This window comes from Phycodurus eques, chromosome 3, assembly GCF_024500275.1.
Source record: "Phycodurus eques isolate BA_2022a chromosome 3, UOR_Pequ_1.1, whole genome shotgun sequence".
Classification (NCBI taxonomy): Eukaryota; Metazoa; Chordata; class Actinopteri; order Syngnathiformes; family Syngnathidae; genus Phycodurus; species Phycodurus eques.
The window spans coordinates 29,340,055-29,366,519 of record NC_084527.1 but is presented as its reverse complement, the minus strand read 5'-3'; the positions used below and the strand labels follow the sequence as shown (position 1 = coordinate 29,366,519).

General features: G+C 41.3%; 2 protein-coding genes across 5 annotated transcripts in view; both read left to right on the top strand.

Annotated features, from left to right (window-relative positions):
- Positions 1–152: 152 nt before the first annotated feature.
- rnf10 (ring finger protein 10) lies at positions 153–19,038 on the top strand. 2 transcript variants are annotated; one of them, XM_061673030.1, is made up of 17 exons: positions 153–718; positions 1,282–1,463; positions 1,561–1,766; positions 1,852–1,942; positions 2,052–2,236; positions 2,379–2,515; positions 4,402–4,556; positions 4,950–5,078; positions 5,522–5,756; positions 5,963–6,096; positions 9,746–9,863; positions 11,285–11,386; positions 11,460–11,597; positions 16,827–16,906; positions 17,480–17,534; positions 17,969–18,130; positions 18,218–19,038. In XM_061673030.1, exons 1-17 carry the CDS (start codon positions 562–564, stop codon positions 18,289–18,291), a joined length of 2,340 nt encoding a protein of 779 aa, XP_061529014.1. In that variant the 5' UTR covers positions 153–561; the 3' UTR covers positions 18,292–19,038. The 2 variants fall into 2 exon arrangements, with proteins under 2 accessions (XP_061529014.1, XP_061529013.1); XM_061673029.1 differs by having other exon boundaries at positions 1,279–1,463.
- Positions 19,039–21,290: 2,252 nt separating this feature from the next.
- LOC133400403 (trichohyalin-like) overlaps positions 21,291–26,465 on the top strand; it is a 43,352-nt gene continuing 38,177 nt past the window's right edge. For all 3 annotated transcript variants that reach the window (XM_061673028.1, XM_061673026.1, XM_061673027.1), the window contains exons 1-2: positions 21,291–21,485; positions 22,483–22,576. The gene's annotated coding sequence lies outside the window, so the exon portion shown is untranslated. The remainder of the gene's footprint in view (positions 21,486–22,482; positions 22,577–26,465) is intronic.

Below are 26,465 nucleotides of genomic sequence, written 5' to 3'. Positions count from 1 at the left end.
AATCACTACAATTAAAGACTATGACCTATATTTTTTTCAATCAAATTACGAAGAAAGAAAAGCACATTCGTGATGCCTTGTTGCGTAGTTCCGAATCGAGGTAGTTCCAGCAAGTAGAACTCCATTTCCCAAGATGCACTGAATACATTTTCTGCAGCCAGCGACGAGAAACATCCGGGTCTCTCAGGAAGATTCTGCGGCGACCCGTCGCCGTTCGTGGGAGCGCATTTAACTGTATTTTTTTTGGGGAACAAATTATTCATTGATACAGTGACATTGTTAGAGCATTTGTACATCGGCTCGGCTAACTGTTGGTCTGATCGAGTGGCGCTTCATTTTGGGGGTCTTGGCCCCGTGTGGCTAGTTTTCGTCCTCTCTCCTCAAAGCCTTCCTAACTTGAGACGCCGAAATCGTGTCTCTTGTTTTTTTTCCCCTCTGGATTATTTTGTTGTGAAGATGTCGCCGTGATGGGTTGTCCGCGTTTGAGCGATATGAATCAGGGCCTTCGCCGCCTGACCCGCACTCATTGCAGCCCACTTTATCCCTTTGTTTTTTTGTTTGATGCTCGAGACCTCCGCGGCTCTTGGCTCGAAGCTCGGCCTCGTTCACTGCGCGGAGACAAACATGGAGAAGAACCCGAACAGCAGCAGCAATACCAAGGCTCCACCTCGTTCCAACTCCTCTGGGTCAACCCCAGGGGAATCTAAACCCAAAGCAGGTAAAAAAAAACAACAACGACATTTAATCTAGCAAGTGTCAATCGAGTTTGGAAGCACGACTGCCTATTAAGGCCTAGTCGTAGCGCTTAGCTCTATCTAACATGGCTGACATCGCTGTCAAAACATTTGAGCCACTCTACAAAGTTACAGCGGTATACTGCGTTGCAGTCTCACGGGTCTCACGTCAGATTATTTATACTTTTCTCATGCCATTTAGTAGTCACGTATTTTATGACTAGAAAGTCAGTTTTAAGCACTGAGTTGCGTTCTGGAGACGGAACAGTCCGTCTCAAAATTTGTTTAGATATCCACCTTTGCTGTTGGAAGTGCACTCAGAATGTAAAATTCACCAACAAATGTTAGTTTTAAGAGTACTGTAATTTGCCCCATGATATGGACAAATATAAGTCAAACTATAAACTGGAGAATGCATTTGCATAAACTTTGATACTTTGTATTGATTCTACAACCAGTGCTGCAGTGAAATGAGGACACCTACATGGATAATTATGTATTCTTGCAACTCATACATTTTTTAAAATGTTATTTTGTTTTTCAGAAGGTAAGAATAATGGTGGCGGTAAGCGCTATAGCCGCAAGCGGGAGCCCTCCTTTCCCAAAGCAGAAAACCTTTCTGGCCCGCGTCGCACCAATCCACAGAAAAACAAGAATTTTGACAAGAGACCCCCCCAGAGAGGTGGAGGACGGCAATATGGGGTTGCAGGTGGAGGACGACGCGAGGACGTTAGTATTTCATTCCCACATTTCTGTCGTTATAACCTTGCGCATGTACTATGTCAGCACGTTTCACCACTTTTTCCTTTCAACTTTGCCTTTTCAGGTAGCAGAGACGCGCCGGGCAGAGTTTAGCCCGGCTCAGTTTGCTGGACCGAAAAAAATAAGCCTGAACCACCTGTTGAACTTCACCTTTGAACCTCGTGGAGGTAATGGTGCTGTCGGAGATGGAAGCTACTCATGTTGGGGACGCCGAAATAAATGGGGTCATAAGCACAAGCCCTTTAACAAGGAGCTTTTCCTGCAGGCCAAGTAAGCAAATAAAAAAGTAACATGAATGGGGAGGCAAGATCCATATGTTCTCCATCAAGTTTGACGATTGATGTGTGTATTTTAGTTGCCAGTTTGTGGTGACTGATGACCAGGACTACGAGGCTCACTTCACTGATCCAGATACTCTGGTCAACTGGGACTGTGTGCAGCAAGTGGTTAGTGCCTTACAATCTAGTGTAGGATATTTTATATTTTCTTTGCCTAGGCCTTTAACATTTAAGGAAAATCCCCCCTCCCTTTTTTTTTTTTTTCTCTTCGATCCAGCGAATCTACAGTCATGAGGTGCCGTCTTGCCCCATCTGCCTCTACCCACCTGTGGCAGCTCGCATTACGCGCTGTGGACACATCTTCTGCTGGCCTTGCATACTGCACTACCTGTCTTTAAGTGACAAGACTTGGTCGAAGTGCCCCATATGCTATGAGGCTGTTCACACAGTGGACTTGAAGAGGTAATCGAAAAATAATTATCTACAGTTTAAATATTACTTGTCAGCTAACTGAGAGGCTATACAAAATTAGGCCAGAAATTGTCACTGGTTATAAGTAGTATATATTTATGGTTGTAAAATAAATGTATGATTCTTGTTGCAGTGTGGTTGCTATGGAGACCAGGCAGTATGTGGTTGGTGACGTAATAACCATGCGCCTCATGCGGAGGGAAAAGGGGGCTGTGGTGGCCATGCCCAGCTCTCAGTGGGTGAAAGTGGAGGAGCCCGTACGATTTGGAGGTGAATAATCACAGACAATAGTTTTGATTGACTATTTTGAACATGTAAGAAAGTAACACAAAGACAACCAAGCAAGATTTGAACAATAGGTAAATATAAAGTTAAATCATACATATTTGAAAAGGAGTAGGAAGAAGTAAAACTCTATCTCTACTTCCTTACAATCCCATAGAACAGCTATACCTGTAGTACTATAATAATATATGACAATCATAAGTCATAAATATTCAAAATATACACACCCTTATTCCTATAAAAAGAGCAAAACAAAAGGAACTTGACCTGTCACGATGACGAATTTTTTTAGAACAATAATTTCCCAGAAACTATCACCATGAATGATATTGTTGATAGGGTTGGGAATCTCTGGCACGAGGCCAATTCGATACATATTGAGATCCACTGGTTACGATTCCATTCAAAAACAATATCCTTAAGGGCAGAATGATACAATAGGTGTAATTTAAGTATGGGAGTGATACGATTGTTCAATATTATTCAATTTGGTGAAGAAACAATGCAATAGTTAACATTTGTTGATGTTAATCATAAAGAAACTTGTTGACTTAGACAAATATTGATGTTTTGCAAGGGCAAAAAAAAACATTACTTTTCTTCGTCTCAATCATAAAAGACGCTCGACTCGCGGGTGTTGAATTCCTGCAAGATGGAGGAAATGGAAAATGCATATCAGTACTGGCAACAGATGTTACATTTTAATGTGAACTATCCATCCATCCATTTTCTGAGCCGCTTATCCTCACTAGGGTCGTAGTGGGACTAAATTATGTTTTTATGGAACAAGGATTGAAGGAGCGTGTTTGCTCGCTAAAGGTAGCTAACGCGAGTTGCAAACGACTTACCTTCGTCTTTGCCTTTGTCTTTGTCGGCAAAAACTCGGGATGATGCTCGGCTGGCTAACCAAAAGGGAGTTCACTATCTGACGATTCCGGATCCAACTTATTAAAATCCTGGTCAGCAAGCGGCCGAGAGCATCTCGCCATATGTATGAGCCGGCATTTTGCGCGATCGCCGTGTTCCAGCGTCATCCTTTATTTCCCGCATGATCGAAGGCTTCATTCCTGTCAGTCGGTATCTTTCTTTCCTTGGCGCAATAAATTTCTAGTACTGAAAGTATAAAAAAATAAATTTAAAAAAATTACCTTTTTTTTTTTATTTTTTAGATTTTTAAATTTTTATTTTGTCTTCTCTTTTCCGCCATTATGTTTGTCTCTTCTCATTGTCTGTTACACCCCGCTGGCCCACACCCTCCTTCTTCTTCCTGTTCTTCAATCTGAGGAAGGGACGTTCACTTCAAGGCATTGTTGCCCTCAACAGGGTGCCAATCGTCATTGCAGTTACCCAGAGGCTTGCCGATCACACAAACTGCACAAGACCCTCCCTCACCCATCGCCGTTAAAAAAAAATGCATTGACGTCTTTAGACGGCATTGGCAGGGAATAGATGGATTCTTAATGACATCTTTGGACGGTATTGGCAGGGAATCAGTTAATGAGGAAAAAATGAACTTAAATGATTTTAGCAAATGGCTGCATGAACTTAAATGATTTTAGCAAATGGCTGCAATATAACAAAAAGTGAAATATTTAAGGGGGTCTGAATACTTTCCGTACCCACTTTGTTAACGTAAGTATACATTTATCTACTGTCCCACATTATGATAATAATGAATACCTATTGCCTTCCTCTATCTCTACGCTATTGTGTGCTGTGGTCCATTATGTGCTTCCTGTTTAGTTTATTCACAAAATCACTTCAAGTTAAGACAAATACAGGAGACGTCGGCTCACGTTTGCTACTGTGGGGTAGAAAGCCAAATTGAGAAACAAGATGCCATTCCGCAAATGACTACTTTGTTTTTTTAGATGCTTCGCTGAGCCCGTATTCCAAGCTGCTGCTAACCTCCTCCACCCAAGTCCTCAGCCTGGTGGCAGAGGAGAAGGCAGTCCTGCAGGCTCAGCTATGCCAGCAAGAGGATGCTCAAGGCTGCTTCATTCAGAGTGCACTTTGCCATTTGCAGGTAAAAGTCTGCGTGCTTCCCCAGCGGTTTTGGAAAGCCTATGTAATAATATTTTTGCAAGAAATAGTTGAGCCTGATGTTATGTAGTCCATATCAGGGATGGACATTTGATTACATTTCTTTGTTTGACGATGGGAAAAACTGATGATCAATTAATGAGATAAAGACTGTTGGTCTACCGACTGAGCTAACTGGGCTTATTTAAAAAAAAAAAAAAAAAAAAGTTGCCAAGTTGTGAGACATTTCATCCATAACACTGTCCGTACCCGCTCCACTCCGTGCTAATGAAGCGGCTAATGTCGAGATTAATCATAATTTATTATGACAATCCCAAGTTATTTCTGGGTGTATTGCAATTAAAAAAAATGGCTACTCTGTTTCTTTGTGGTTTAGGAGCGAGAGGAAATTTTGATGAAGCAGCAGCATCCCAATGCAGACAACAGCTTTGAGTTGTCTTCTCTCGCTCTTGAGGAACCTGCTTCTCCTGTAGATGGAGTGGTGGCAATTAACAGCTTTTCCAAGGTATACTTCAAGGAGAATCAAGTTTATTTTCCCAATTTAACCTTCCTGGCTTTAGCCACTGCCACAATCTCCATTAATACATGTGCATCTCAATAATGAAAACACTGTAGGAGAGTTCATTGTTTTTCAGCATTGTAATTCCAAAACTGAAACTCATATTATACTACAGCTCCATTCAACACAAGAAAATACTTTTCAGAAAACTAATTCCAACCTTATTTCCATGTTAAAATCTCTGACTTTTTTATTATGTAACATTCACATTTCTTGGAGATGGTAAAATGTGTTTGTTTGTTTTTTTGTTAGCTGTCAGCTAAAATAATCAAAATAATAAAATCATAAAATAGTTCGTTGTGAATCTTGAGTTTTTTAAATAAACAACAGGAAATGCATGTTTTCTAATTCAAATTTATTGAGATTCACCTCTACTTGCTCTCTTTTAGCCTGTGCTGCAGTACGCTTCTGCTTTTGATGATGAGGTGGCAGAAGTCCTACCAGCTGAAGAGTTCCCGGAGTGTCCTGAAGATACTTTGGAAAGTGTGCTTGAAGAGCCTCCTGATGCTGTGTTAGATTCAGCCCCACACCACTTTTCTGATGAAGAAAACTCTACCAAAGAGGCAGAACCAAGTCACACTCAAACCAGCCAGGTGCACGGACCCTTCTATTATTTCTACCAAGGTTAGTATTTTCCAGTGCTTCTGTCAAAGCCATAATAGTGATTTTCTATTTATCAGTTGTTACAGGTTGTGTTTGTTGGTTAGTAGGGAGCAAACTGCAATTTTGCTTGTCACAAGCACAAAGAAAAAGATTGCTTGGCACTGAAATCAAACTACTAATCACCAACTTTCCTTTTGTAATAATTATGATGTTTTTTCCTCCTCCAGCTGAGGACTGCCAGCAGATGTTCTTGCATCCTGTGAATGTACGTTGTCTGTTGAGGGAATATGGCAGCTTGGAGGCCAGCCCAGACTCCATCACTGCCACAGTGGTGGAGATTGAGGGACACACGGTCACTGAGGTCAGCGAAAACTAAACCAGATATAGTACAGTGCCTTTTAAAAAAATAATTTTTTAAATGATTTTTATAAAACAGCATATTAAATTACAGTAATATAAAGTAAAAATAAATGGGAAAAACTCACATCATCCTTACCTCAGCTGGCACAAGGACACACACTAGTTCTATGATCGACTGTAGGGTTGTGTCATTGGACTCGGACACTCGGGTGAAGACAGGGGCGGCGCTGTCAACTGATCACCACCTGGTGGTGAGTTGGCTCCGATGGTGGGGGAACTCAACTTTGATGGTCACTGAGGCAAAAACCCAGGCGTGAGAGGAGTTCAGTGAGGCCATTGAAAACAGCCTTCAGTAGTGCACCATCACCACTCTGTATGGTGGGGATAGGGCACTGTTGACCTCAGCTCGGGATGTTGTGAGTCAGTGGGCCGAATACGTCAAAGACCTACTCAATTCTACCGACATGCCTTCCCAGGAGGAAGCAGGCGGGTTCTCCTATCTCTAGGGTTGAAGTTCTTCTCAGTGGAAGGGCCCCGGGGGTGGATGAGATGCGCCCGGAGTTCTTAAAGGCTCTGGATGTTGCAGGGCTGTCCTGGTTTACACGCCTCTGCAACATCGGATGGACACGGGCGACAGTTCCTCTGGATTAGCAGGCCGGGGTGGTGTTCCACTCTTTAAGAAGGGGTACTGGTACCTCAGCCTCCCTGGTCAGATCTATTCAGGCATATCCGGAGAGGAGGGTCCGTCAGGAAGTCAAATCTCAGATTCAGGAGGAGCAGTGGTGGTTTTCGTCCTGGCCGTGGAATAGTGGACCAGCTCTACTCCATCAGCAGGGTCTTTGAAGTCCAACCAGTCTACATGCGTTTTGTGGACTTGAAGGTGTTTGCCCGTGTCCCCTGGGGATTCCCGTGGCGGGTACTCTGGGAGTGTGGGGCACACGAATCACTGATACAGGCTGTTCGGTTCCTGTAAGACCGGTCGGTGAAAGAGTTTGGTCCGTATTGCCGGCAGTAAGTCAAATACCTTTCCAGTGGGTGTTGGACTCCGCCGAGGCTACCTTTTGCCACCGATTCTGTTCATTACCTTCATGTACATAATTTCTAGACAGAGCCAAGGTGCTGAGGGGGTCCGGTTTGGCGATGTCTGTATTACGTCTGTTTTTTGCAGACGATTTTGTTTCTTATAGCTGCATCAAGCTGCAAACTTAAGCTCTTGTTGGAGCTGTTCGCATCAGAGTGTGAACCGCCTGGAATAAAAATCAGCACCTCCAACTCAGACACCATGGTCCTCAGTTGGAAAAGGGTGGACCTCTCCAGGTTGGTGAAGAGATTCTGCCCCAAGTGGAGAAGTTAAAGTATCTCAAGGTCTTGTTCACGAGTGACGGAAGAATGGAGCGGGAGTTCGACAGGCAGAACGGTGCAGCGTCTGCAGTGATGTAGACTCTGTATCGGTCGGTCGTGGTGAAGAAGGAGCTGAGCCAAAAGGCAAAGCTCTCAATTTACCGGTCAATCTACAGTGCCATGAAAAAGTATTGGCCTCCTCCTCAAATTCTTATATTTTTGCAGTTTCCCCACTTTAAGACCATCAAACATATGTATGTGTCAGACAAATATAACACAAGTGAACTTAAAATGCAGTTTTTGAATTATTAAATTTATTAAGAAAAAAAAACTTACCTGGCCATGTGTGGAAAAAATAATGGCCCCCTAAACCTAATAGCTGGTTGTTTGGCCGTCCTCAGCAGCAACAACTGAAATCAAGCGTTTTCTACAACTGCCAATGAGTCTTTCACATCTGTGTGGAGATATTTTGGGCCATCAAACAGAGAAGATTCAAGAACCTAGCAGAGATCCAGAAAGAGTAGAATGAGGCGGTAGTCACAGCTTCAAAAACCACCACATTCAGACACATCTGGGAGATGGGCTTCAACTGTCTGGTTCCTCGGGTCAAGCCACTTCTGAGCCTAAGCCAATGTAGGAAATGTCTCAATTGAGCCAAGGAGAAGGACTGGACTGTTGGCTAGTGGGCCAAGGTCCTCTTTTCCGATGAAAGTAAAGTGTGCCTTTCATTCGGGGATCAAGGTCCAAGGGTTTGGCGGAAGACTGGTGAAGAACAGAATGGAAGCTGCTTGTGTTCCAGTATGAAATACAGTGGGTACGGAAAGTATTCAGACCCCTTAAATGAATGTTGGTGGACAGCCATTTTCAGGTCTCTCCAGAGATGCTCAATTGGGTTTAAGTCATGACTCTGTCTGGACCATTCAAAAACAGTCATGGAGTTGTTCTGAAGCCACTCTTGTTATTTTAGCTGTGTGGTTAGGGTCATTGTCTTGTTGGAAGGTGACCCTTCGGCCCAGTCTGAGGTGCTGAGCACTCTGAAGAAGGGTTTCATCCAGGATATCCCTGTACTTGGCCACATTCATCTTTCTTCAATACCAACCAGTCGTCCAGTCCCTGCAGCTGAAAAACACCCCCATAGCATGATGCTGCCACCACCATGCTTCACTGTTGGGACTGTATTGGACAGGTGATGAGCAGTGCCTGGTTTTCGCCACACATACTGCTTAGAATTAAGTCCAAAAAGTTCTGTCTTGGTTTCATCAGACCAGAGAATCTTATATCTCACCATCTTGGAGTCCTAAAAACCATTTACTGCTCAGTGACTGTTTGTCTTTGTGTCTCAAAAGTGTTCTCTGTCAATTGACTGTCTGTTGTCGTACTAGAGCGGCTCCAACTGCCGGAGACAAATTTGTTGTTTTTTGGACATACTTGGCAAACAAAGATTATTCTGATTCAGGTGTTCTTTTAGCAAGCTCCATCCAGGCTTTCATATGTCTTGCACTGAGGAGAGGCCTCCATCGAGCTACTTTGCCATAAAGCCCCGACTTTTAGATAAAGCTGCAAAAAGAGGTTTTTTTTCTGTCAGTATGGGGTGCTGTGTGTACATTAATGAGGGGAAGAACTTTAATGATTTGAGCAAATGGCTGCAATATAACGAGTGAAAAATTTATGGGGTCTGAATACTTTCCGTATCCACTGTATCTAGTCACTACTGATTTAGGGTGCAATGTCCAGTGCAGTTGTTGGTAAACTCTGCTCTCTTAAATCCAAGGTCACCGCAACAGTCTACTAGAATGTTTAAGAAGAGTTCATGATTCCTTCTGCTGAGGATGTGCATGGAGATGCAGATTTCATTTTCCAGCAGTTGCCCCTGCCCATACCGCTAGAAGTACCAAAACCTGGTTTCATGCCCATGTCATCACAGTCCTTGACTGGCCAGCCAACTCGTAGGATCTAAACCCCATTGAGATTCTATGAGGTATTGTCAAGAGGAAAATGAGGGGCACCATACCCAGAAACAAAGCTGGACGGACCTCAGTTTTATAGAGCTGTATCGTGCTGTATTCCCCACTCATTTATTCGTGGGGGAAAATTAAGGAATTTCATGTATCTATTTACATGAACAGCCCAATACCAAGGTCAACTTAATGTTTGACCACTTTAAAAAATAAATAAATAAATAAAAAACACGTACCATCAATCTCGAAAATGCGAAATCAGTTTGGGAAAGGGAAACACTAATATTACTGCCTTCATGATTTGTCAAGTTTTACCTTTTTTTTTTTTTTTTTTTTTTTTTTTTTTTGTAGGAGATCCGGCGTCGCCATCGTTACCTGTCTCATCTGCCACTCACATGTGAGTTCAGCATCTGTGAGTTATCCTTGCAGCAACCAATCCTGTCCAAGGAAACCATGGACGCATTTGAGGGTTTGTATTTGCATTTTAAACCACACCATCCAAGTCACGCAATACAGATTTTGTTGTTGTTGTTGTTTTGTTTGCTTTTTGCTCCCAACTGGCACAATTGAGATTTGTCATAGCAGGCTGGAAAAATAATTGGGTGTTAGATCAGAAAAAGCCCTTTTCTATTTCTTAAATAAATCTATCAGGTACTATCCAATGCGACTCCAGCGTCATTAGACAGACGAATGCACAGTGGATATAAGTCTACACACCCCTGTTCAAATGGTAGGTTATAGTGATATATAGTGCCACAACAGTGACATTACCAAGAACCCAACGCCCCACCAAAATGGATGAATATTGAGGAAAATAAATTGTCAGTAAATGAGGCTGTCATAAGGGCAACAACAAAATTAAAGGAGCTTCAGAAAGTTCTGGCAAGTACTGGCTGTTTATGTGACGTCAATCTCCTGCATTCATATGGCTGGACTATGGAGTGGCAAGACTTGCAAAGAAAAGAAAAATATGTTCCAAAATGTGTTTTTGGCAGAAACAGCGCTGCTCCTCACCATAACAACGCTATACGGTTAGTGAAGTATGGAACTGGAGCCTTCGTCAAGGTGGAGGGAATTATGAACCGTTCCTAATACTAGTCAGTGTTAGCACAAAACTCAGTCATTCTGTTAAAAAAAACAAACTTCATCTTTCAGCATGATTATAAGCAAAGCACCCATACAATAACAAGAATGGAATGGTCCAGATCTGAATCTGAGTGAACATTTGTGGGGTCATCTGAAGCATCGGAGATTCCCTCGCAATCTGACACATTTCGAGTGTTTTTGGAAAGAAGAGTGGCTAAATATTGCCACATCAAGATGTGCCACACCGGATAGACTCCTACCCAAAAAGACTTGAGCGCAGTAAATAAAAGCCACAGGTGCTTCAACAAAGTATTAGTTCATATTTATGCAACCGGGTTATTGTTTTCATTTTCCCTCTTAAAATATTGCAGTTTGTTTTTCAATGGAGTTGTAAAGGTATAGGTCACAAAGGTGGGAAAAGTGTTGAAATCGGCTTTTTTTGTTTGTTTTTTTTGTTTGTTTTTCTTCTCTCCTCCTCATCAGAAAAACCTGGCATTTGATCAGGGGTGTGTAGACTTTGAAAAGTCGTTCCAGGCCCACTAAACATTACATTTCATGTTTATTTCATTTGTTTATTTGTATTCATGTTTACTGCTGGTCAATGTTGCCATTTTGTTGTTCATGTGTGTTTTGGACTTCTGCATATGGATTGTTTCATTAGTTCAGTGAATGTAAATAGTGATATCAGATATGGAACACTTAATGTTCATTTGCCACTTTATCAAAATTGAGCACTAAGTTTCACAGGAACTAAATTATATGTATTTAACTTTTGACCGAATGAATTTTCAAACAAACTTGAAGATGAATTGGAGAAAAGAAACCGCCTGAGACAGAAGAAAGCAAGAGACGAGAAGCGCAGAGAGAAGCGAATTGAAATTGAAGAGAACAAGAAGCAGGGTAAATGTAAGTATATCAGCTGCATTGAAAATCTTTTAACGCAGACCCTAGTGGGTAAATTTATATATGCTCCTCTTAGATCCTGAGGTGCATATTGGACTAGAGAACCTTCAACATTTCCCGGCTTTCGGGTCGCCGCCTCTCAACAGCAGTCCCCTGGTCCATCCTGATTTTACTTTAGTTCCTCTGTCTCCCCTTAGCAGCAGTCCTTCCTCTGGTAAGATCCATCATTTTATAGCATCTGCACTCAGCAAGCAGTTAATTGTTAGTATATGAACATTGTACCCTAACTTCTTTTTTCAAACTAGAGAAGAAACAGTATTAATATTTCACATCACGATTATAGTGACCAAAGTACTCGCAAAAAAAAAACAACATTGCAACAAGTTTTGTTTAATACAAAAAAATATGAAAATGAGCAACCTTATGTACTTTTCGCAGATTTGAAATTGTAAAACAACTTTTAAAACATTTTCATGCATGAAATGGAAAATTGCTACAAGGTTCAAATTAAGCGCTCTTGCATCACAGTTTGTGAGTTAAAATTCGCATTTTGCTCCTCAAAAAAAGACATTGATAAGCAAAACTGTAAATCACAGTTTTATCACAGTGTAGCGTATATTGGTTTTGGATAAAAGCTTTATTAATTTTGGACAGAATACGCCGGAAGCTAGGGGTTACTTCCGGTTTAGTTCAATTTACTTGTAACGTTAGAATCAAACTCTTTGTCTCGTAAAGGAACGAACTTGTGATGTTGGTGTTACATGAGGATATGCAGGTCGCAATACGAGGCTGGGAGTCTCTGTGACTTATGATAATTATGCACCAATTTGTACCTGGCAGCAGCAGCACGCTGCACTTCGGTTGCGTAGAACATAATTTGGACAGGCTGGTCAGTCTTCTAGATGGCTGGACCGGGTCGCCGAACAGGTGTATTTGACGGAAAAAGAAGGAATAAAAAAACAGATAAAGCCAGGATAGGGTGGCCGAAGCGCCTAAGTGACGGTGTGCATCACGGGCTCAGTGAAGACTTGCACCGCAACTCCTTCCGAACTGATCTTTTATCAGCAACCTACCCCACGCGCAACAAAGCGTGGTTTCGGGGCGCCGCAGAGTGCTTCTGCCCTCCGAGTTCGGAAGGAAGGAAGGATGCGTCTCGGCCGCCTCCTCGTGGTGGGAGGCGGGGCTCTCTGGCTGTGCCAGGGTCTGCGGCTGGTTGCACAATGAGAGGCTGGAAAAACGAGAAGCGAGCGAGCCTAGAAAAACGAGCCCAGAACAAAGTGGCTTCAGCCTTTTTTGCACAGACGAGAGAGGGGCTGGCCCACGCCTCTCTTAGTATTAATTTTCATCCTAGAATTATTTATGGTTTTAAAGCAGTAGAAATAAAAGATTGGCTCTTAAGATGAAGACATCGCCTCCCAGCTTTGCATTGTACACACCCTGGTTAATCTATGCAATGAGTGTTTCAATTTTATGTGGTGGTTAATATTTGTGATGTGACATTTGTGTTTTGTGAGGTGAAACATCTCATCTGATTCAGTTGATTTGACATCAGCCCTGTGGCAAACAATCATTAGTGACATAGGTGTCAGGATTTCTACTGGGAACATTCATTCAAAGTTTGTAAAATATCAAAGTCATTCAAATTTGGAGAAATCTGTGGCACAGCTCACGGCTGGCAGTAACTCCACCGCCAATCGGTGTCGCTTGTGTTCCATCAATTGTCCCAGAGGGCCTTGTCTGCATTTCAAAGGAGCAAATGGTTCTTTGAACTTTATTTTGGCATGCTTTGAACAGCAAGTTTTTCAAACGTTTGGTCGACGCATCTTTGGAGACGCATCTTGGTTCTGCGCACAAAGGGGGGGTCTTTGATGACTGGAAGCCCAGGTTTCTAGGGGAGCTGTTAATTAGTTTAGGGTCCGGGTGACATAAACCAGGCTTCTTGTGACCGCCTGGCTCAGCGGGGCAGAAGGCAAGAATGCCGAAACTATCAGAGGTTCGAGGTTGCTGGGGACACCTTGTTGATTGCGTGTCCGTTATCCGAGACTGATGTACGTAGGGGCGTATGTAACACAACGCCGTTACATCACCGCTGCGTGGGAAGTAAAATGCGAAAGAGAGGTTCATCGGTTGAAGGAGCGGGAACACAGCGGGGATATGCGACGCAACGCAGAATTGAGAAGAAAAAAAGACAGAAAATGGTGAAAAAAGCGTGTGAAAGCATTTCATTGCGTAATGCAAGGCAAGCACTCATTTGTTGTAACGCGGCTATTTCTCTCCGCCGAAGACACCTCGTCATGGGACCCAAGAGACGAAAGTGAAATTAAGAGCACAAATCAGCAAATTTTAACATGAGTCTACCTTACTGACATAACGTTAGCCCTGGGTAGAGTCTCTGAGGACCGTCAAATGTGTGGCTTTGTTTGTTACGAAGCTGACAAATACAGTACGCAGTCATTTAGCAAGAGTAACGTGCTGACAAATACAGTGTGCAACCAATTAGCAAACATAAAGTTACTTACAGGTGCTTTTGCTCAGTGTAGTCACTGTGTGACATATGGCCAGTACAGTATACTACCATCTGATGATCTGAAGTCGGATGAAGGAAATACTTGTTTTCTCTCGAGGTTTCTGTTAGTTTGAACAAATTGAACAGTTCCAAAACTTGTAGTAGTAAAAAGAATGTATTTTTCTTAGTCAGCTAGTCTAAACTCATAAATGCGCACCCATGAACCTAATGTATTAATGTCACAAAATGCTAAAATGCTGGCTGCTTAAGTGACAATGCACAGACTGTTACATGGTTTTAAAATTAATCCCTTATCTTTTATGCACAATGTGAAGTTAAGAAATACAAATAGTTGATATATACGCAAAAATAATTGGAGAATTTGTATTTAAAATCATGGTTGAAAAATAATGAATTATTTACGAAATGCCAACCTGACAACTGCCAACACTAGTTATACATGATGGAACTTATCTGGAATGCTAATCAATAATCTCAGTTTAAAAAGAAAGGATGCAACTATTTCTACAGATATTTTTAAAGTAGTTCAATTCAGCTAGTGTTGAGTACATGTCACAAGACTTATCTAGCTAAGTAGAGATAAAGTTAGATATGAGTATGGTGTGTAAAACACCATGTTGACAGTGTGGGTGACGTGTCCACCTTCACTGTGAGTCGGAATTTTTAAAGCTTGTGATACTTACGGCCAAAGTTGTGCTCCCAGTTCTTTTCAGTCTTACAAATGTACAACAAAACATGTAGTAGTAGTGTTTTACGTGAGAAGCAGATGTTGAGTTTGTGAGATTCATCTCAGAACAACTCAGGACAGAGCACCTTTTGCTTGAAACCACCCACTTTCCAAGTGAGCAAAAGCATTGGAACAGACATTATGGAATTAACTTAAAGTGAATAGAATTTAATATTTGGTGCCATAACCCTTACTTGCAGTAACTGCATCAAGACTGCGACCCATTGACTTCACCAGACTGTCGCATTCTTCATTAGAAATGCTTTTCCAGGCCTTTACTGCAGCCTGTTTCAGTTCTTGTTTGTTTCTGGGGGTTTCTCCCTTTAGTCTCCCCTCCAGGTGGTAAAATGCATGCTATATTGGTTTAAGGTCCAGTGATTGACTTGGCCAGTCGTAAGACCTTCAACTTTTTGCCCCTGATGAAGTCCTTTGTTGTGTTGGCAGTGTGTTTTGGGTCATTGTCTTGTTCCATGATGAAGCTTCTCCCGATTAGTTTGGATGCATTTTTCTGTAAAGTGCAAGACAAAATGGTTTTGAAGACTTTAGAATTCAATCTGCTGCTGCCATCATGAGTTACATCATCAATAAAGACTAGTGAGCCCTTTCTCTCATCATCAATAAAGACTAGTGAGCCCTTTCTCTCAGCAGCCTTGCAAGCCCAAACCATGGCATTACCTCCACCATGCTTCACAGATGAGCTTGTGTCTTTTGGATCATCAGCAGATAATTTATTTCTTCATACTTTTGCCTTTCCATCACTTTTGTAGAGGTTAATCTTGGTCTTATCAGTCTTGAAAACTTTGTTCCAAAACTTTTGTGGCTCATCTCTGTACTACTTTGCAAAATCCAATCTGGCCTCCCATTTCTTTTTGCTGATGAGTGGTGTGCATCTTGTGGTATGGCATGTATATTTCTTGACGTCTTTTTCGAACAGTGGATTCTGATAACTTCACCCCTGCCCTGTGGAGGTTGGCAAGGCATTTTGTCTGGCAATTTACAGAAAATTGCATCCAAACTAATTGTGAGAAGCTTATCATGCAGCAAGACAATGACCCAAAACTAGGCTTTACACGATCAGGATTTTTGGGGCCGATCACCAATCAGCGAGGTTAAAAAAAACAAAAAACAATCACCAATCCGATCACAAGCTGGAGCAATGTCTATTTCAGTGACTTTTTCATTTACTGTATTGTGTACTGTATACTGAGTCTTCAAAAGTATTCTCTAGTCAGGTAATATATTCTAATCAGTCAGGTCAAATCAACATTACAACATGACTAATTATGGGTGCTAACTTACTGTAATTAAATTATTGTAATTAAATTACTTCACACACACAGACCGAAACATTAGAGCATGATTCGACAGACTGCTGACATGTTTACATACAACCGTTAGTGCTAGCACTAGCTTGCTAGGCTACATAACGTTTTGTTGGCTGCTTGCGCGCTGTATCGTATTAAAAGAATGTGAAGATACCTCAAGCAATCCTTGAATTAAAGTTCTCTCTCCCAAGCACCGGTGACCAACAGCACACGTTTTTTCCCCATTTTGTTCTTATTATACACGCGGCGCGATCCATTGAAGTTGTCGTTGCCATGGTAACGAGTGTATCCGGGCGCGTTTGAGTTGACAGGATAAAGCCCAGTGATTGTAAAAGACGGGATGCGGTGGTATTGGAATACAAGATTTTATTGCAGTAGTCTGACATAATGCAATCGTGAAAGACTAAATTTGTCTTGTAGTCTGATCCACGCATTACACCGCCGACATTTATAAAAAAAAAAAGGTGATCTGTACTGAGTTGTTTAACACACCTATATGTAAATACCATGAAATGAAAGCTGGAATCTGAAGTTTGGTCTTTTCTAAATAACAAAAATATGAATACGGCCACACTTCTGTCCTGGTCTTTATAATTTAAAGAATAAGTTTTCGTCCACCGCATCATATGTTTTCTACTTGCTGTCTGAGTCGCATCTTCCGTTACAGTTCATTCTATTCTCTTTCTGCTGTTACTGCTCGCAGAGCTAGTAGGGTAGAAACAATAATTCAATTGTGAAATGACCATTTAATCCCTATTTCAAAACGAAGTACATTTTATTATGGGAGCCTACCACTCTATCCCATTCACTCACATATGAGAATCAGGAATTCCTAAGTAACCAAACTTTTCTTCCGTATTTCAGTTGGAATGACGTTCCCAAGTCTGAATGGACAAAGCTCTCCTAGTGTGGAGGATGACTCTCACTGCATGTCTTTTGCACAGGTGTGTGAAAAACGCTTATTTGAATACTTACTGTTGTTGATTATATAAAGATAAAACTGTTTTAAAATTCTCTATCCTAAAGCATTGCAGTTTTTTTTTTAAATATGAAAAATCTCAGCAACGTGATGCAGTTTTTGCACATCAGAAACTGAAAAGAGCAACAAACTAAGATTTCGTGCATTTAAAACGCCATGAAATTTAAAGATAACGCATATTATTTGAAGTGTTTCCGACCTTTTCCCCTCCTGCATTTTCTGTATATTGTGAAGTTTTATAAAAATCCAAAATAGGCCTAGACCTCTGCCATAGTTTTTTTTTTTTTTTTTTTTAAAGGTTTAAAAAAAAAAAAACCACCCTGTCCCACTGTTATAGTGTTTAATGCTTTTGGCATGCTTCATAACAATCTTCTACGGTTTGCATCTTTCTTCTATGTTTTGCCACACCAAATGGGATAAGCCAAAAAGACAACCATGACTTCCAGAAACACATTGCAGTGATAATTAAAATTGAAAATTTTCATCCCCACGCACGCATATAGATTTTACATTGTGACACTTGCTGTATTCCATATAGATGCTGAGAGATGGGAAAGCCAGAGCGGACGGACCCAGAATCACCACACAGAAAGGTACTCATTTTCAAACAATGTAAATTTAATGTATAAAAACAAAATGCAATGGTACATTCCTTGTTGTGAAGCCTGCTATTTAAATGAAGTGTTAATATCATGAAAGTAGTTTGACTTAAGTGTTAAGTACAGTCTTAATAGGTTGATCTAAAAAATCAGCTTGTCAAATGATTATCATTTGCTGAGATGATACGATTTTAAGAAGTACAAATGAAGATTTCTGCAGTCACAGATTACGTTGTCAGTGCAAGTGTACTTGGTTAATGGGATACAATACCTACTGATGGGTGTGTTTGGGGGGCGGACACACACACACACACACACACACAAGAGTTAGTTGTATTGTATTTCACTTCCTGTAAAACCGGGTTTGTGACAATTGACGAGAGACTTCTAAGGGCTCCCTCCAGTCAATAGTGTGAATTGTCATGCAGGTACGCTGTTAGCGCTGCCAGCAGCAGACAGTGATGGAGAGAGTGACGGGTCAGACCGTGCTCCAGTGCCCAACTTTCAGAACTCTTTCAGCCAAGCATTTGAGAAGGCACTTCTGCAGCTAGACAGTCCGGAATGTTCTCCACAACCCGTGGTTGTCTCAGGTTGGCCATCTCTGAATTACATTTTTGAAAGAATCGAAGCATATTTCAAGTAACTGAGTAACACAATCCGTTCCTTTTCTTTTACAGATGAGAAGGGAGGAAAGAAGAAAAAGAAAAAACAGAAACTTCTCTTCAGCACATCCATGGTTCACACAAAGTAGACAACACTGAAATAAATATAATGATTTGGTTTCTTGGATAACTGCTTTACTTTTGCAATCCTCTCTGGGAGTTCTTAATTTTGAAAATGATTTAAAATTGTACCCAAATGTTAGACCGTGTTGGTCATTGTATTCACCAAGGCTGTGTTTTTCCAGTTCACTCTTACATTTTAATTTTGTGCGCATTCTATTGGGTGCTGCTTGGAAATTAAGATGTGTTACTAACATTGGATGAGATGAATTTGGGGTGCTTTATGATATGAATAGCAGTCAGCCAGCTGCAGGTACATTGCACCTTTGAAATCTTTCCAGGATTCTCAGTGCTCAGATGTACCAGATCTTGTACTCTCATCAAACAAATTAAGATTTTCCCTTGAAGTACATTTGGGTTTAGACTATTGGTCGAGTATTTTGTGACCATTTGAAAACGCAACCATTGTGTGGAGTGACAACAGTTTTGCAGTAACGAGATTAGATCTTAGAGTGCAGCAAAGCTCCAACATATTCTCTGGGTAAACCAAATTTAATGCACATAACTCTATTTCCTTCTTATTGACTTTTGGTCACGATATTAATTTAGTTTCAGTGTTGCAATTTTGTGAAGCTGGAGAATTTGTGCTATTTTGAAGAGTGTTTGTGACTCTTTAATAAGTGGATGGAGATTTTGTTTCAAGGTTCTTTAAATTCACCTTTATTTTGAACAAATGCATAGGCAGGTATAAAATGAATAAACAATTATGCACAATCAAACAAGTGACTGTTTTGTTCAGCATCAAGTTAATGCCAAAAACAAAAAACAACATGCTCTGACAATGTCTAGTTTAACTGGTGTCAATTTCAAGTAAGCAATGCCAGCCATCATGTATAGTGTATGACTCCACATGAGGGTAGTCCATAAACTGGTGAATTTATAATACATTTTATCGACTATAAAATTTGCTTTGTGCTTACATTCAACTTACGTTGACTGTGGCTGGTGTTTTTTTGTTTTTGTCCAGATTGGCAGACGCTGATCAATTGATAAAGATTTTCTCGTCTATAAAATTAGCTTGTTTACACACATGCCAATGGACAATCGATAGTGGCAAAATTATTCCGTAGCTTAAAGGGAAAAAACAGCAGCTTATATTGGTTAAATCAACACGGTTATAAACAAATGGGGCAAATCGTGATCAGGTGGAATAAAAGTAATTTTTAATTTTTTTTTCTACTAGGTGAATAAAGACAAATAATTGGGTTTCATCAGAAAGGGCACTTTTACGAGGCATCCAGGGTTAAAAGGCAAGTGCTTTGAGCATCACTAAGATCTACCTGTGCATGTGCCTGAATACTGTTCTGTACGGTCTGTACTGTGTAACTAGGTTATGTACAACCCCAATTCCAATGAAGTCGGGATGTTGTGTTAAACGTAAAAACGGAATACAATGATTTGCAAATCATGTTCAACCTATACTTAATTGACTACACTACAAAGACAAGATATTTAATGTTCAAACTGACAAACTTTGTTTTGAGCAAATAATCATTAACTTAGAATTTTATGGCAACACGTTCCAAAAAAAGCTGGGACAGGTGACAAAAAAGGAATGCTCATCAAACACCATTTATCGACAACACCCAGAAACGCTGCTGGCTTGTCTGTTTTTATTTGTATTGTTTTTAACACAACGTCGCAACTTCATTGGAATTGGGGTTGTAAATATGAAATGTAATTGTAGTCCATTACATATAATTATGTAATTTAATTACATGTAATTATAGTCCATTACATTGCTGGGCGAAAATTTTAAATTAGTCCCTTTTGGAAATTTCCAGGATCACAATCTTTATTAAATTTAAAAATAGTGCATAGCTCTGAAGTCCTGGGTTCAAATATAGCCTTTCTGTGTGGAGTTGGCGGCATAGTGAGCTACTGGTTAGCACATCTGCCTCACACTTCTGAGGACGCGGGTTCAAATCCGGCCTTGTCTGTGTGGAGTTTGCATATTCTCCCTGTGCCTGCGTGGATTTTCTCTGGGTACTCCGGTTTCCTCCCACATCCCAAAAACATGCATGGTAGGTTAATTGAAAACTCTAAATTGCCCATAGGTGTGAATGTGAGTGGAAATGTTTTTTTGTTTATATGTGCCCTGCGATTGACTGGCAACCAGTTCAAGGTGTACACGGTCTCTCGTCCGGAGTCATCTGGAATTGCCACCAGCACACCTGCAACCCTGGTGAGGATAAGCAGTTCAGAGAATGGATGGATGAAAAATTGCTGCAAAAGTTTTTATTTTTTTTCACTTCCTCCTTCTAAAGCTGATGCTTGTGATTGGCTCTGGCTCTCGCTAGTCACGTGCCATTCTGTCATAGTTTCGAACATGACATATTATCCAAATACTGTATGACCTCGAAATCGCCACCTTGAGTTACACTTGAACATAGAAAAGAGCATTGACTTGAACAGATTTATCTTCATAGTTTGGGGCTTTTTTAATGGAACATTAACTTATCTGGGTTTTGATATAAGATGTTATTGTGTAAAATGTGCACGTGTCATTAGGTCAACATGGTGTCATTTTCCACATGCTGTACACATAATGCAAGAAACATTGTTTATTATGTATTTACAATCCATCATTTTGTTAAAAAGGTTATTTGTGTCAAGAACTATTATGTGGTTAATTTCAAAATAGTTTTAAGGATATAATCCACTTTTTTAGAGGAAACATCCAAGGTTCCTGTTGATGCATTCATTGAAAATTAATAAAAAATAATCAAGATATAATTATACTACTTCGAGAAAGTAATTAAATTAATTACACGACTATTACATTTTAACAGGTTAACTTATATTTGTAAATTCCAATTTTATTTGCAATTTCCAAAGTAATCTCCCCAACACTGCTCACACATTGTACTGGTTTCGCTTTTATTTTGGAACTATTGACCGGAAACACTTTGTAATGTAATTTCGCTTCCCAACCAGTCGAATTGTCGAGCGTTGTCGGGACCTGCCTGTCAACAACACCGCAACCTGAGACAGGATAGCAGCCTCTTGGCTAGCAAAGTGAACCTGCTAAGTAGCTGGAAAATAAAAAAAAACGAAAAAAATAAATTGTTTCGATTTGAATTTACCCCACTAACTTCTACAGCAATGTAGCCTATTTGTAAAGATATTTGGACTCGGCAAGATGAAGAAAGGACTTTGTTAGGTAAGTTCCGTGTGTTTCGCATCAAACAGCGAAAGACAGGTTCAGTCAGTGTTTCCATTTTGATTAGTTTGGCTTGTCTTGAGTTAGCTTTCGCATGCTCAGTTTACTTGACCGCATGAGCTAAATTTTCTTTTTTTTAATTAAAAAAAATATATATATGTATTTACTGTTGTCGTATAGTACTTTTTAAACATTTGTCCATATCTGAATTAATTTAAATGGTCTTCACTTTAGCAGGCTAACACAGACTTTTGCTAATCTGCACCGAGTGTCCTGTTGGAGCTTGTCGAGTACAGTTAGTACGGGGAGGTTTAGCACTTGATGCACATTTTCAAATTGAAAAAAAAAAAACTGAATGTGTCAATTTGGAATACAAATTGCTAAAATTGGACTTGGCGCGATGGTATGTTGATTTGTGATGTTAGTTTGAGGTGTTCTCGAAAGCGAATTCGTAGAGGTGTCCAAAAAAAGTCCTTTGGACTTTATGCTGATAGACACATTTCTGAATCACAGTTGGTTACAACTCTCCGTCTGACAGCCCTGAAATGAATTACAGTACTCTTTTTGTTGGCTCGTATAATGTGTTGTAGAATTCGACAGGCTTGATCTGTTGCAATGCTTGGCAAAGAAAACAAAGAAAACGAATGACTTCTAATAGTTAGACTTTAAAGGTGAATGTTTAATGGTTTTCAGCAAGCATTACGTCTTGCTAAGGGAAATTAGTGACTTTCATTGGTTTGTTACTTTGTGTGTTAGACATTTATGTGTTGGACAGTTGCAATCAACACTTCCCGTGTTACGAGACAAACGTACAAGCAAATGTTTGGCATTCCACTGTGGCTAAGTGTTTCCTATCACAATCTGCAGTGTTGTAAATTCATTGATTGAAGCAACATTATTCTCAAATTGTTGTCGTCCAGTGGTTGTGCTGTGTTGTATATACCGCAGCCTGAAGCACAGCGTACTCAGATAAAATCTTGGGGTTTCTTGCTCTTAGGCAGCTTCAACATCTTCCTCCTGTGTGATATGACATCACTCCAGCCTTACGACAAAAGCCAGAGATCTACAGCATACGCGTGACATCTGCTCAGGTAAAATGTTTTTGTATTTATTCACTGCACTTTAAACATTATTATTATTATTATTATATTTTAAACATGTCTTGTCCAGCTTCATGGCCATGCAGAATGGTGGATCTGTATGCCTTTTGTGCTGCACGACAAGGGAGTTTGAATACTCCCTCTGCTTATTTTTTTAAATTTTTCTGATGTTTATTGAAAATGCACCCGGGCAGAAACGAGTTTTTGGGGACAGACAGAGGGACAGAACGGACAAGGGGAATAGTGGTGCGAACCACAGCTGAACAATAGTTAGTCTAATCAAATCGTGTTCTTATTTGTGGATGGGGTGGGGGGAAGACACCCGCTGAGGACATGCAACAACTAACCAATAGAACAAGATGAGAGGACAGAAAACGGGAGGACAGGATGTGGGAAATGAGCAAGGCAGTGCTACTGATGATGGGTGCGGTGGGATGCTTTTTATAGTGTCTAAACACCACTAAGAACCTGTGAGTTGATCTCTTAATATAACCTGTGTTATTATGAGTGATCCCAGCACAAACAATTAAAGCCTATACAGCAATGCTATGGAATTTATTAGTGAATGAACACCATATAACATGCATGTGTGGAGTTGCTGAGCTGACACATTGAGGAAGGGTGGGGTGGGCCCAGCCCCCTCCACCTGTCCCCTAGCCCAACTGAAGCGCCCCGACCAGTCCCAAAGGGAAGGGCACGAGTACCGGACCACCGCCTCCCATGCCCAATTCCCCACCCCCCACCCAGTGCGCCCCACTGCCCCCACAACCCCCGGAGAGCATGGGGGCCCCAGCCACCAACAGGGCCCAATTCAGGAGCCAGCTGCCTCCTGAAAAAGGTCACAGGCCACCAAAAGCGAGCCTATGTTAAGCGCCCATCGCAAGCAATGATGGTCGTGCCATGCAGTGTTTGTGGTTCTTCAACTGGCTCTCATGAGTTGCCGACCATCTGCAACTAGTATGGTTGCGATTCCAAAATGTCGAATAGAAAGGGAACGGTGTAGCAACAGCACAGATGTTTATAGCCAATTAAAATGGCAGGTTATATCACATGATTTTTCACAACAAAATTCACTTTTGCGGGACCTAACCGAGTTTCAGCCCCCCATCGTGAAGGTTTGTGTGTGTGTGTGTGTGTGTTTATAGTGTTAAAAAAAAAATAACTATATTTATGATTTTATATGTAGGTGTCTACAAAGGAAAGTGTTATAAAAGAGTCTTTCTGCTGGAACAATGGATGCATGAAAGTTTGTGTTCATATAGACAATAAATGGAGCGATCTTTCCCAGCAGCCTGTCGAATATCTCCAGATACATCTTGGAGAATTTTGAAAGATGCGCGATCGCCATCTTGAAACCTGGTGACAACATTATCATGAAAATGCATGTGAGGCTTGATACACTGCCTCTCGGTTCTGCTCGCTCCTCGTTTCCTCTCACTGTATTTTACGCTGACAGAGAAATATAGATACAGCGACCAAAAATCCTTTCATTTATTTTTCCTTGACAATTGCACCATGTTTTTTGTGGTTCAGCAAAATAAGCTGTCAGTGGCGTTTAAAAATGTTGTTTGCTGATATGAACGCCAGAGGTCGCTTTTTGCAGAAGTTCAGTATCATCGGGAGGTGGGTAGGGTCAGTCGCTGAGTGTAATTCGTTATCGATTGTCCAGTTCCGTCTAATTCAACCCTGTCACGAGGTGTGTGGGTCTGACATCTGACTTGTGCAACAGTCTACCGTGGCCATCAAGATTCAGATATCCTCAAAAATGAATGCGTTCAAATTCCAGGATTTTCGGTCTGCTGACATTGCACAATAATCCATCCATCCAGCCATTTGCCGTACCGCTTATCCTTACTAGGGTCGCGGGCGGGCTGGAGCCTATCCCAGCTACCTTCGGGCGACAGGCGGGATTCACACTGAACTGGTTGCCAGCCAATCGCAGGGCACAGATGAACAAACAACCATTCGCACCTACGGGCAATTTAGAGTCTTTATTTAACCTACCATGCATGTTTTTGAAACCGGAGTACCCAGAGAAAACCCACAAAGGCACGGGGAAAACATTCAAACCCCACACAGGCAGGCCAGGGATTTGAACCCTGGTTCTCAGAACTGTGAGGCAGATGTGTCATCCAGTCGACCACCGTGCCGCCCACAATAATCTCTGAAAGTTTATACAAATTGAAAATGGTGGCGAATAGAGCGCTGAAAAGATTTCTCTGATTTATCTTTAGACTTAATTCTTGGCCCCTATTATCAATGTATATTTTCCTTAAATATTAAGCAGTTGTCGCTCAATGTCCCTCAACCTGATTGAACATTTTTTTATCATAATAAATGGACAGGTCCAACACCATTTACGACCCCATTTATCCACCCCCAATGATCTTTATTGTAATGAACTTTTGAAAGCATGATAAATATTTATTGTAGTGCATTGTAAGTAAATTAAAGGGTTGCTTTGAAGATTAGTTTAATGTAGATAAGTGTGGTAAATAACCTTTATGTAAATAAACAAAATTCTTGGGGGGTTCATCAATTTTCACGACACATTCTATTTAAAGGTTGAAACCTGCTCCATAAAATGTACGCATTTATTGATGAAAGATATAGTATAATATTTTATAATCAATCCATCCATCCATCCATTTTCTGTACCGCTTATCCTCACTAGGGTCACGGGCGTGCTGGAGCCTCTCCCAACTATCTTCGGGCGAAAGGCGGGGTACACTCTGAACTGGTCGCCAGCCAATCGTAGGGCACATATAAACAAACAATCATTCGCACTCACATTCACACCTATGCACAATTTAGAGTCTTCAATCAACCTACCACACATGTTTTTGGGATGTGGGAGGAAACCGGATTACCCGGTGAAAACCCACACAGGCACGGAGGGAATATGCAAACTCCACACAGGCTGGGCCGGGATTTGAACCCCGGTTCTCAGAACTGTGAGGCAGATGTGCTAACCAATCTTCCACCGTGCCGCCTATCTCCTTTTCCAACCTGGTCACGCCGAGAGCGAACCTCAACATCTTCATTTCCACCACCTCCATCTCTGCTTCCTGTTGTCTCTTCAGTGCCACTGTCTCTAATCCGTACATCATGGCTGGCCTCGCCACTTTTTTTTATAAACTTTACCTTTCATCCAAGCAGAGAGTCTTCTGTCACAAAACACAACTGACACATTTCTCCACCCGTTCCAACCTGCTTGCACCCGTTTCTTCACTTCCTGACTACACTCACCATTGCTCTGGACGGTTGACCCCAAGTATTTAAAGTCCTCCACCCTTGCTATCTCTTCTCCCTGTAGCCTCACTCTTCCCCCACCACCCTTCTCATTCATGCACGTATATTCTGTCTTACTTCGGCTAATCTTCATTCCTCTGCTTTCCAGTGCATGCCTCCATCTTTCTAACTGTTCCTCCACCTGCACCCTGCTTTCACTGCAGATCACAATGTCATCTGCAAACATCAAGGTCCACGGGGATTCCAGCTAACCTCATCTGTCAGCCTATCCATCACCACTGCAAACAGGAAGGGGCTCAGGGCTGATCCCTGATGCAGTCCCACCTCCACCTTAAATTCATCTGTCACACCTACAGCACACCTCACCGCTGTTCTGCTGGCCTCGTACATGTCCTGTATTATTCTATCGTAGTTCTCTGCCACTCCAGACTTCCGCATACAGTACCACAGTTCCTCTCTGGGTACTCTGTCATAGGCTTTCTCTAGATCTACAAAGACACAATGTAGCCCCTTCTGACCTTCTCTGTACCTTTCCATCAACATCCTCAAGGCAAAGAATGCGTCTGTGGTACTCTTTCTAGGCATGAAACATACTGTTGCTCACAAATACTCACTTCTGTCCTGAGTC